The sequence below is a fragment of the Glycine max genome, chromosome 17 (assembly GCF_000004515.6).
Source record: "Glycine max cultivar Williams 82 chromosome 17, Glycine_max_v4.0, whole genome shotgun sequence".
NCBI lineage: Eukaryota > Viridiplantae > Streptophyta > Magnoliopsida > Fabales > Fabaceae > Glycine > Glycine max.
Window position 1 is genome coordinate 33,713,642 of NC_038253.2, and position 13,012 is coordinate 33,726,653.

General features: G+C 30.6%; 2 protein-coding genes across 2 annotated transcripts; both read right to left on the reverse strand.

Moving 5' to 3' along the window:
* Positions 1–4,105: 4,105 nt before the first annotated feature.
* Positions 4,106–6,397, reverse strand: LOC100804090 (protein ECERIFERUM 2). Its single transcript, XM_003549205.5, has 2 exons — positions 5,876–6,397; positions 4,106–5,005 (listed from the first exon to the last, which is right to left on the reverse strand). Exons 1-2 carry the CDS (start codon positions 6,296–6,298, stop codon positions 4,106–4,108), a joined length of 1,323 nt encoding a protein of 440 aa, XP_003549253.1. The 5' UTR covers positions 6,299–6,397.
* A 2,567-nt stretch (positions 6,398–8,964) lies between these two features.
* On the reverse strand, positions 8,965–9,242 carry LOC100811038 (50S ribosomal protein L33). The gene has a single exon (XM_003550119.5). The coding sequence runs from the start codon at positions 9,232–9,234 to the stop codon at positions 9,061–9,063; it is 174 nt and encodes a 57-aa protein (XP_003550167.1). The 5' UTR covers positions 9,235–9,242; the 3' UTR covers positions 8,965–9,060.
* Positions 9,243–13,012: the final 3,770 nt, after the last annotated feature.

Here is a 13,012-nt window from a genome sequence, read left to right on the forward strand (position 1 = left end):
CCACATACACCAGTTAGCCCTTCGTCCATTAAGCATGAACGCAAGTTAGGCTAAGAGGCAATTAATCGAACACGAAGCGTGTACTGATTAATATTCATGAAATTGGGATAACTGGTGAAGGGAAAACTGCCAAGAAACCACATTACAAACGAAACCTCAAAGAGAGTTGGGCTTCGTCTTCAAAAGGAAACAACACCAGAAAATCTAGCCTTCCATGGATTCAAACAGAAAACGCAAATGAAACATGAAGCAGAAACGTAAATGAACAAGAACGTAAATGAACAGAAACGTAAATGAACAGAAACGTAAATGAACAGAAACGTAAATGAAAGTAGAAGAAGAAGCAAGAATGAACTCGTAATTAGAAGCAGAAAACGGAAATTTGCATTAAGAACGAAAACTGTAACAAGGGCACAGAAAAACGTGAAAACCTAAAACCAAAGCTCTGAATAATGAAAATAGCATAGCAGAATAGAATGCCCTGCACGAATCCCAAGGCAGCTATTTAAAAAGAGTCACTCAAAGTCACTGGGCCCTATTACAATACTCTGGCCCAAAACAAAATAAACACTGAACAACATAAAATAAAATTGCGAAATTTCCTAATTAGAAATTAACTAAGGTAAGCGCTGCTTTATTTGCCCTCTTCAAGTCCACAACCAAAATCTGGATTAAGCCCAATGTTTCATTAATTCCTGAAATTAGATTAAAAACATCAAATTAGCTAAATGACCCCAAATAACAAAACTGCCTAATTAATTGAAAATTAAGACCAATCAATAATTAAAATGGTGCAAAAAGGGTTTAGAAAATAGAAGAAAATGATGGCACATCAATGATTTTGATGGTTGGCCTTTTGGTGTCAGGTTCAGAGCTAGGTTCAAACTGAGTGTTTGGAACCTTTCTCTATTGGTTTGAATGCGGGTTAGAAGGCTTAGGGTCAAATAGAGGTTATTTTTTGGGTTTCTTGGGTTGGTCTGATGGTAGAGGTTCGGTCTAGGATGGGAAGGTTTAGTCAAAGGGATTGGTTTGTTTTCTAGGTTTCTTGGGTTGCTCTAATGGTAGAGGTTGGGTCTAGGATGGGAAGGTTTAATCAAAGGGATTGGTTTGGGTTTGAGTTTGGATCTTTCCCCCTGCGTCTATTGAGGCATTGCTGTAAACTCAAGATCTAGTGGTTGATCTTGAGTATCCTCCATTTGCCCTACCACAGATTGTGATTCCTCCTTGAATTCTTTCATTACTTTCATTTTCATCTAACACTTTGAGCAGTTAGAGGAGTTATTAACTATATATAACCATCTTCACAAAAGCTGACCCTCATTTCCCACACTAGAATATGTCATAAGAACATTACACAGAGTTTGAAGTTAGAGAGCAATTATGATCATTTTGGTTTTGAACCCTACACCAGGGGGAAGATTAAAAGAAAATTAACCATTAAATTAAGGTATACTTTGTTTAACATATGAAAAATCTTATTTATATACAAATTGTTAACATATATAATAGAATATATTATGATTTTAGTCTCCTTTTAATTTTTAATCTACAATTTTGGTCCCTTTATTTTTCTTTTCACGACTTTAATCCCCACATTTTAGAAAATCCTTAATTTTGGTCTAATCTTCAATATTGTATTATTTTATTTCTTTTATTTGATTCAATTGAACCTTAAATCTAACATTCATTTAAGGTACTGTCAACAAATAACTTAATTAATTTAAATATAATAAATAAAATAAATAAACATATGCAAAGTTGTGGATTGGACAAAAAATTTGAATTTTCTAAAATGTGTGGACTAAAACTAAAAAAATTAGGAGACCAAAATCATGGATCAGGAATTAAAAAGGGACCTAAATTATAATTTAACCTATATAATATAAAAAATTTCACGTGGTTCAACTTGCGACTCACTCGTTTAATCAATGACCCATTAAACTATTGTCTCGACCAATTCAATGTCCAATCTAATTCTGATAATAGTTGTATTATGTCCAGAACCTTGGACTACTATTGTATTATATTGTAGGCTTAAATAACAACTTGATTTCTTATAATTTTCTCTTAGTCCAAAGTCTTTTTACTTTAGTAATATATTATTTTTGAAAATGGTAATTTCTATTAGTTTCCCTTAGTTAAACGATGACATGATTAACAGTGATGACATCATTGAAACGTTGTAATGACATTATCACATACCACATCATCAAAAAGTGTCATATCATTAATTGATGATGTAAAAAATGTCTTATCAACAAATGATGATGTCACCAAAAATTATAACATCATTAAACATGATAAATTTAAAGGGACTAAAAAATGACATATTTACAAGGACTCAAGACAAAAATAAAAATACAACCACTAAAACATAAAGTAACATATCTATAAGAAGATATTTAAGCATTAAGCTAACAATTAATTACACATAGAAAAATAACAATTAATTTATAATTGGCGATTGATGAGCAATATCTCACCCCTAATACTCAAAAAGTGAAAGGTTTAAGCATTTAGAAAAGACTAAGAATCACAAAGGCATCTACAATCAAACTATTTTTCAAAATTGAAAATAGTTGAAGGTATAGTTGATAGTAGTCGTTGCAACAATTTGAGAAGGCATGATGTAGAGATTTTAGCGCTATTATGACTTTTTCATTTCCATTCACCATAAAGATAGTCTTTGTCTCGATTAAATGAGGCAAAAAAAAAAAGGGATAAGTTATGATAATGCTAAAAAGACTTATTATGCTCATCAATCACCCATGGGTGAAAATTTAAATATACAAATAATTTGATTTGATTTGAACGTCTTTATGAGAACACATATGTTATTTATGTTATCAATAATTTTAATATAGAATAATTTTTATTATTTTAAAAAAGGTAACATAAATATTTATGATAAATTATTCACAGATTCTAATTTATAAATAAAAATGGAGGTAATATTTATTAATTGTACATGAATACTAATTGAGAATATATTTACTATTTTTCTTTAATTTTTATTTTTAAATTTCATGATTGTTTGCATAAATTAAAAATTACAAAATTGATCATTCAACTTTAAGTAGGCTTTTGAGCAAGATTATTAAACTTTTAGGGACCAATTTTGTGAGGGGTAGAATTTCTCGTGCATACTACTTTAAGTAATAAACAAAAGGATGATAATATTAATTTGGTTAAAATTATTTTCGTCCCCATATTTTTTCAAATAAGTGATTTTAGTCCCCTCATTTGTTAATTGAGATATTTCATTCCTCACTTTTAAAAAGTTTGCGATTTTAATCTACTATTTTGTAATTGAGACATTTTGTCTCCTACTTTTAAAAAATCCACAAGTTTAGTCATTGTGACCAATTTAAAACATTGATTTACGTACTCCATAAACATTGGCGGACACATATTTGTTTATTATCCATATGACAAATATTTTTTTAATATTTAATTGTTAACAAACTTAATTTATTAAAAAATAATTAATATAGTACACAATTAAGTCTGAAATTGATCAAGATGACTAAAATTGCAGATTTTTTAAAAAGTGGAAAGTGAAATGTCGCAATTAAAAAATTAAAGGACTAAAATCATGAATTTTTTAAAAGTGAAGAACAAAATGTTTCAATTAAAAAAATAGAAAGACTAAAATTGCGGATTTTAAAAAATAGAGGACAAAAATTGCATTTTAGCCTATTAACTTTTTTTATTTCCCATATTGTCACCCTACACATTCGTTATCATTCACGAGTGCATTATAAAACACATTAGGAGAAAAACACATTTACCGTAAGTGGAAATAGTCAACAAGTCAAACTAGATTATTGGATGGTCATTTTTCAAAATAACATAGTAAGTAGTAGGTGATAATGATAGAATGATACCAACCTAGTTAGCTTAATAGCTACCACATATCAATGATAATGACTAAATTAAAAGACTCATGTTGACATAATGTCCAATCATTTAACGATATGTTGGTGATATAAGTATTGTAATAAGTTAACATGACTATGTACATCTACGATATTGTTTATAATCACATTTCTCTTAAGCTAATTTCCCATTATTGACATAATTGTAATTAAATCACAATTATTGTTCATTCACATTTCATCAATATAGTGGGAGAGAATTGTGAAATAAGATCATCTTCACAAAGCTTAATTGCTTCTTCTTTCCTAAGGGTCACCATGGCCACCCTACTTAAAGGACCCTCCTCTGGAAGACCAGGCAGAATCAAAACTTGTCCTTCTCCCACAACTGGTTCTATGTAATAAGAAACATGGATGGGTTTGAACAAATCTGGAAACACGGTTAAATAAGGGTCCATACCCTCTAAACTAGTACAAACCAAATTATGATTGTTCATCATGGTAGGTGAATTCACATCATTATTTTCTAGCCACTCGGTCAAATTGATAATTGCCTCAGTGTCCATTTTAGCCACAACATCACTTATTGCCCTAACAACTTGCGGAAATTTGTAATTGTTCCCTTCTACATTGACCTTATTATACACCATGCAGTTCCCAAAGAATGTACAATCTAGGCCCAACACTTTTCTCATGTCCAAACATATGGACATGTCAACAAGCCTATTTCTCAGACCCTTCACTTTGCTCAAAGAGACCCAAAATAATGCTGCTAAAGCCTCAAAGGGCGGTATTGGGCCATTAGGTTGGGCCATGGACATGCAGGCCTGAACCATGGGGTTTGAGAAGCCCATTGAAATTGTAGTGTACATTGTTTCTTTTGTAGAATTGGGTTTTTCAATTAGGGATTTGTAGTGATGAATTAACTCCATGTGGAGGTGATGATTGGGGTTTCTATTTGGTGGCCTTCGAGGAGGTAAATGATGGAATAATGGAGGAGTAATCATTTTGTTTACCATTGAAATGTCAGCCCAGGCTTTCATGAATAATGTTGCACAAGTGGAATCTACCAAGAGATGAAAGCAGCTTAGGCCAATTGCTAATCCACCTTCTTCGAATTCAGTTAGCTGAAATTAGGATCAAAATTATCGGTTTAAAACATCAAATTCTTTAGTTATTCACTAAGTGTGCTAATAAAACACTTGCTAACATGTTTTTTTATCTAGTCTTTCTTATGGGTTGAAAGAGAAATGTTATTAATGCACTGTCTAATAAAAAAATTTAACACATTTATTTATTATTGATGAAAACTTATTAGAATACATAAAATTATATAAGTTTTATTCTTTATTTATAATTTTTAACTAATGATAAAAATGTCTTAGGAGTGTTAAATAATATATTGATAACACTTTTTTAAAATAGAAATTTATTAGATCTTACAAATTTGAAAGTGAAACTCACATTTTTATTGGAACTTACATGAATTTTATCCAATAATAGAAAGTACTAACAAATAGAGTGTTCAAGAGTAGAGGAGTGCTAACAACATATTTCTTCTAACCACACTGCACGATTAGTTAAAATTTATTGACAATTATAAAATTATGAGATTCAATAAATAAAATGAGACACCATAAATAATTTTTTATTTTCAATAAATTTCAACTAATAATAAAAAATCATATTAAAAAGAATGTGTTATAAAATGTGTTTCTAGTATTTTCCTAAAGAATATGTTAATAGCATTTCCCGTTAATTTATTATTACAAACCTTCATTCTTAAATCTTCTCTTACTATGATGATATCAACCACCTTTTCAATAACACAAGGAAACATAATATACCCTTTTAGACACTTTTTTTTTTCATTTAATAAACTTATTATTAAATAAAATTTAGAGAATATTTATCAAATACAAAAAATTAGACTTACTAAATTGAGAATGAAATTCACATATGATATATTAAAAACTGTGTTACTTAAAAATCCTAACCTGGACATAAAAGGTGGACCAATAATAGGGCTTGTGAAACATGTCCTCCCAATGCACAAGTTGGAGTTCCTTTTCCCTATCAAGGTTAGCTAGCCACCCTCCTACACTCCCTTTGGCTTTGGCCTCCACCACTCTAACTCCAGCATCATTGCACTTGATCTTCCAATGCCCTGTCTCATCATCTCTTACCAACCTTCCACTCACTATGGGAAAATGGGTAAGCATCTCTGACAAGGTCTCTCTCAACTTCTTGGTCACTTTTCCAAGTTCCACTTCTCTTGAGGTTTGGTAATAGTACACCATCCTAATGTGGTTGTTCTCCATGTAGCGATCCAAAACAGACAAGGGGAAGTACTTTCCTGGCTCCACTGCCTTGGTGCTCACCACAGTTCTTTTGCATATATGAGTTACTTCCAAGGCCATTTTAGTGAATATATGTGTAGTATATAGAATACAATGTACCTATTATATTAGTAGTGCTAGAGTAATGAACTTGGTTGTATGATAATGATGTTATATATATGTGGGGTTTTATACACGTTTCAGTTTTAGGCACAAATCGTCATAGCATTAAATGAAATGAAAAGGTGCATGAAATTCATCGATTTCTAAGGGAAACAAAGTTTTCGTGTGTACCAGAAAAACAACCCGCTAATACATGAGGAAGTGATATTTTCATGATCCATGAATGCTGGCTTATTTGGGGTTTGTGCGTGCAATTTGAAATATCATGTGCATGCACATTAGTTTTCAAAATATCACTTCCATAGATAATTGCAACCATTCTTTAAAACATTCTTGCAAATTTGATGATCTCGCAAACACAGGCTTGGAACAGAGCTTCCTGTAATAGTATTGTTCTTGCAAATTTGATGATCTCGCTACCATTCTTGATAATCTTGCAAATTTGAAAAGAACAGAGCTTCCTATAAGTATTTGAGGAGTCACATGTAAAAGGAATCCAAGCATTTGTTAGAAATTCTAGAGGAAATAGAGAACGTGATGTTAAAATTTTGTTATTGTGACTCATTTATCTAAACCTGAAACAGATTCTGATTATAGGAGCGTATATAGGTCCTATTTGATTAACCCAACCTGCAAGGATTTGCATTTGCATTAAAATGTATCTAATCGGGCAAACCTACAATATTAAATGGGTCTCTTTCTGTGTGGTGTGTGTTCGCCTCATTTCCAATTTAGCCCGCAGGATAATAAACTTGAATATACTGAAAACTGCTTAACAAATGAACATGACCCTTTTTTGTTTTTTTAAGCATGTATTGTTCAATTATAATGGACTAAAATATATTTTTTATTCTTATAAATATTAAAATATTACAAATTCTGTAAAAAAAATTATATATTTTTCGTTTTCATAAAATTAAAATATAATTTCTGAAGATTAAAAGTCACCACAAATTAAAAATAATTTTAAAAAATCAAATCATAATTTGTGGTGGTGTATTTCTCCCAAACCCATAACAGCCACCACCACCCTACGCCACCCATAATAGTCACCCATCAAACCCATTTTGGCCATAGGCACCAATCATGGCATTCCTAGAAAATTCTCAATCATGGAAATAGGCACCAAATAGTTGAAAAGCTCATTTTGTGAATCTATGAAGCACTGACACCAACACGGACACTGAACACGACACGGACACAGACACGTAGACACCTGTAATGTCCAAAATATAGAACGTAGTACGGGTGTCGTGTCAGTATCGGACACTGACACGGACGCGTGTCGGACACTGGACATGGCAAGGGATTGGAGTGTCCGTACTTCATAGTTGTGAATATCCCCAAATCAACACATTCCATGAAACAACATTTGTACAAGGCAAATCTTGGCACAGTTGGCGTGCATGGGTTTGAAACAAAATTACTTGCAGTGGGTGATCCACGAGAAAAAAGAGAGGAAGAAAGACACGCTTCGATGAGTAGGCAACAACACGTAAGACCCAAAATTCAATTAAAAGGCAAAAATAATACATAAGCAACAAAACAAATGGCATGATTATTGTCGATGACTCTTCAGCTTCAGCGGCCACAACTTACACTTGAACAACGCCATCATCGTCGATAGCCTCGCCGTCGCCTCCAGACTCTTCTACTTTCGCCCCTTGACGAGACATAGAGTTCTATTCTTCAACGTTGAAAGCAAAAATAAGAGATCATGCTTAAGAGAAAATTCAGGATCCACACCCTCACCCATACGAGAACCATATCCACGTGGAGCAAAGAACTCTTGGGTTAACACTCCCACCCATCGGCATTTTAGTCGCTGCCACCCCACCCATCGGTGTTTCCTCTCCCACAGATTTGCAACCCATAAGCCGTCAGCGTTGAAGAGAGAAAGAGAGATGAGGTTTGGTTTGGGGTACAGAATTTGGAGAGAGTAAGGGTTATGGTCTGGATACATGTCAACGCTCAATTGGCTAATGGACCAGCTTGTTTCCAAAGTCATCAGACACATAGGTTAGAATTTACGAAAACTAGTCTGGAGCTAAAAGTCACACATTATGATTTTGTAAGAACAAAAAGGGAAACAAATTTCAAACATTTCAATATTTATAAGCAAAAAATATATATTTTAACCATTATAATTTAATAGGTAATAAGACTTAGAAATACCTGAGTCTATTATCATCTTTTGGAACATCATGGGATGGGACCCTTACACAATCAAGTTCCACAGAAAATTATTTGAATCCCATTGGGGCCTAATTCTGCTAGAACAGAAGTTAGCATACTCAAGGTTTTCAATCATTTGCTCAATCAAGCAATGCCTTCAGAACAATTCACAACCAGGAATGGAATGCTATGAACTGCAATCTAAAATGGCAATTTGATTAGCTTCAAGCTATTTATTTAGGGTACTGGTGGATGGTTTAATTGGCCTTCAGACATAGCATCTATGGTTAGGGTGATGTTATTCAAAATATAGATACATTAATTATTCTGAAATGCTATTTTTTGAAAATATTGAATAATATCTAATCAACCAAAGGCATAAACACCAGCAGAAACAAATACAAAATCTGAATAGCTAAGAAGAGGCAGAGACAGTAAAAAGATTGGCATGATTCAAAATCTAATACCAAATGAGATAATTGTCTCAAGGAGAAATACAAGATTGATCCAGTTACAATGCAAAGGCAGCCATGAAAGGTACAATATCATTTCATTTTAGCCTCTGTAAACAGAACGTGACGATTAACCCTAGGATCATATTTTCGGAACTCAAGCTTCTCTGTGAACTGCCTTGGCTTCCTCTTAACATAGAAAAATCCAGTCCCAGCAGCAGACACTAGCTTTACAAACATCTGAGCCTTCTTCTTTTTGTCTCCCATTCTTTACTCTAGCAAAAGACAAACAAATCACTATCATAAACCCAACAATTGTTCAACATGATCAACCGCAGTTCTTTTTTAGTTCAATTAAAATGAAAAGAAAGTTATACATGGTACACTAGAAAACCAGTTCAGATAAGGCATTGCATCCGCTAACAGTGACTTTAAATAGGAAGATTAGCTCAACACATGTATTTTTTTTTATGTGTATGGAAGTAAGAATCAAACCCAGATCATAATTTTTATTTCCCAAATATTTAACAATTTCTGCACTTCCTTACATATTAGCACAACCACCCAGATTGAGATAACCACGCACAATTTCATAATTTTCATTTTGAAATTCAATAGGGGAGGCGAGGTGACGAATAAAAACATGATGAACAAAAGTCAGTTCATAGTAATGAATCTGAACAGTTGCAGACGAATTTAAAAGTTGTAATGACCAATATGGATTACAAAACCAGAAATGAATGAATTTCATTTTAGACATAGATTTCACAAGTCTAACACCAAATTACAATGTGATCTAAATGTAGAGATTTGAGAAACCAAGGTTTTTGTTTTTCTTTTCATTTTTGCACAACACTGGGATTTAAACGCATTTTGCTTTATAATTTCTCTATACAGAAAAATAAGGGAAAAATGTCTATTTCTATAAACAAATTAACCAACCCCAAAAAGCATGGCACAGATAAAAAAGTAAATTATTTTTCTTCCACTCAACAAAACGGATCCTAAAGAATCGAGTGATACACTGTTAATTAAACAAGGGAAAGGTTTACAGAACAACAGTGAACTAAATAATGAGGAAAAACAGTGAAGACTGAACCAATTTGGAGAGTTGAAAAAGCGTGCAAACAATTTCTTTCAGGGTATGAGTTCATATGAGAAGCGTACCTTCGATGTTGCAGGGAGTGAACCGAATGGGTTGGGAGGAGTCGGGAATTTAGGGTTTCGAATTTTAAAAATATGAGGTTTTATTTTCGAAGGAGGAGAATGGGGTTTTAGCATTGGAGGCTGTTTTTATTCCAAAAGTTTTTTTTTTTAAAAAAAAACAAAAATGCAACTTAGATCTCCTATAATTCTTAATTTACAATTTTGAATGCTTTATTTTAAAAAAATGCGATTTTAACTCTTACATTTTAGAAAATTCACATCTTTCTGTCCAGTTTTTTAAATTTGCATATATTTTGTTTTTTATTTTTTATTTTAGTCTAATTGAATCTTACATGTGAATTACAAAAACCTTTACCGCTACTGTTGGCTATTGCTTCCTAAATTTTCAAGTTGGAACTTGGAAGCTTTGGTTGTTTTTATTCCAAAAGTTTTTTTTTTAAGAAAAAAGATAAATTATAACATTGATCTCCTATAATTTTGAATTTAGGATTTTGAGTCCTTTATTTATTTTATTTTGCGATTTTAACTCTTACATTTTAGAAATTCACATCTTTCAATCCAATTTTTAATTTTGCATATATTTTTTTATTTTTTATTTTAGTTTAATTGAATCTTACCCATGAATTAAAAGCAACCTTTACAGCTATTTTGGGCTATTGCTTCATGCATCCTTTTTGGAGTTTTTTACCTTTTAGATTCATCATTTTGAAAATCAAAATTTCGGATTGTAATTTGCACACAGCATTAAAACAAAATTTCAAAAAATATCCTTAAAGGTTTTTTGTTTTTATGGATTACATAATCTGTATACCTCATACAAATTATGTGATTCGTATGAGTCATACGGCGGATTACGTGATCCGTATGAATCATACGGATTAACTCATATGGATTACATAATTTGTATGAATCATGCGCATTATGTAATACGTATGAGTCATACGGATCACGTAATCCGTACAAGTTAACTCATACGGATTACGTGATCCGTAAGTATTTTTTTTTTCAAAGATATGTTTTTTTATTTATTAATAACTTATTTTTTTAATAGTAAATATTTTTTTATAAAAAATATATAGATTAAATAATTAGTATGACTTATATCAAAATTAATTTTCACAAAATTTTTTATTTAAATTTACATGAGCATTAAATATACATTAGAAATTTTAGTGTTATATATATCAACGTTATTTATTTTATAATATAATTGGCATATTAGCTCAGTTGGTTATCGTGCTAATAACTTGAAAGTCATAAGTTTGACTCCTGCTTGAACTATTAATTTTAAATTAATTTGTAAAAAATATTTTTGAAAAAAAATAAAGAAAAAACATTTACGGATTAGCTGATCTGTAACCCTTTATGGAAGGGCAAAATGGGAAGATCACGAAATTCCTGGGTGTACATACAATGCCCAAAAAAGAGGTATAAGAAAGTCCTACTGTAGATCTACTTTCGAAGCCCATTATATCATTGATGGAAGAAAAAAAAATATAGCATACGACGTTCAAGTTCAACTTTTAGGATGCAATCAAGCTAAGACTTTCATAACCAATCAAGAGGTTCTAATCCATTTATCACAAGTAAACTTTTAATCACTTAAAAAAAAGTGTAGGCAAATCATGAATACAAACATATTTAATTTAACTATCTATGTAGTTATATTCAACTCCAAGCGATCCACTCTCTCCATCAGACTCTGGTAAGCATCAATAGCAGACTCGTCATCTAAAACGTGACAGCAATTAATTAATTTTAAGAACGCGGTGGAAAGAAAATTTGAACTTTAATCCGTAGGAATCCAACATTGAATTTATAATAACTTGAGACATACTGTTTAATTAATTAAATTAGACATTCTTAATATGAATTATCAGTTTTAAGTTGTCGCTCAATAAATAATTATATAATTTTTGAATTAATTATTAAAAAACTCAACACACTCATCATATATATATATATATATATATATATATATATATATATATATATATATATATATATATATATAAAAGTTTATTATTAGATGATAGCATAAAATATTTTTATATACTTAATTACTCCTCTAAATTTATCTTTAGACAATAAAATATGAAAATTACTAAGCACTTATAAGTAGTGGCAGATGCAATCTGGGGGAGCAAATGCACCTAGGACGGTAAATGTGTTAAGTTATTTGTGAATTATTGAAGTTTAATTTATTAAATGTTTGATCAAATTCGTTTGTTTCATTAAATAAATAAATTTAAGTTTGAGATTAAATTTGATTATTTAAATGAGTCAAATTCAAGTTTTAGAAGATTGATTTTAAAAACTCTTAGAATAGCTATGAAAATGCATAAATATAACTATGAAAATGTGTAAATTTATTTTTGATATAGTATATAATTAAAAAATTAAACTATTATTAGTTATATAATGACACATAAATAAAATATTTGATATTTTAAATTATTTAATGACATATAAATAAAATATTTGATATTTTAAATTATTTTTCCTTAAATGATGTAAGGAATTAGCTCAAAAATACATGTTTTTTAAAATATGAGAACTAAAATTATGAGAGACCAAATTACAAACACCAAATTTGCTATTAAAAAAAACAATCATAAATTTGTTATTTTATATAATAATTATTTTATAATTTTTTATTAAAAATTACTTCTAACTAATTCACAGTGTAATTTTTTATTTCTAATGGTACTAATCTTTTAAACTCTATTATGAATGAAAATTTATTAAAATGTTTAATTTGATCATCGAGTTTTTAAAAATGAATAAATTTAGTATCCAAATTATTTTAAATGGTTCAGTTTGGTACTTAAATTTTTTAAAATTTGATAACCAAATTGATTCATTTTTAAGAATTTGA

Coding starts and splice junctions, on each gene's coding strand:
- LOC100804090 (XM_003549205.5), bottom strand. CDS start 6,298: ATGGCCTTGGAAGTAACTCATATATGCAAAAGAACTGTGGTGAGCACC. Junction 5,006..5,875: donor GGTCCACCTTTTATGTCCAG/GTTAGGATTTTT, acceptor TCCTAATTTCAG/CTAACTGAATTCGAAGAAGG.
- LOC100811038 (XM_003550119.5), bottom strand. CDS start 9,234: ATGGGAGACAAAAAGAAGAAGGCTCAGATGTTTGTAAAGCTAGTGTCT.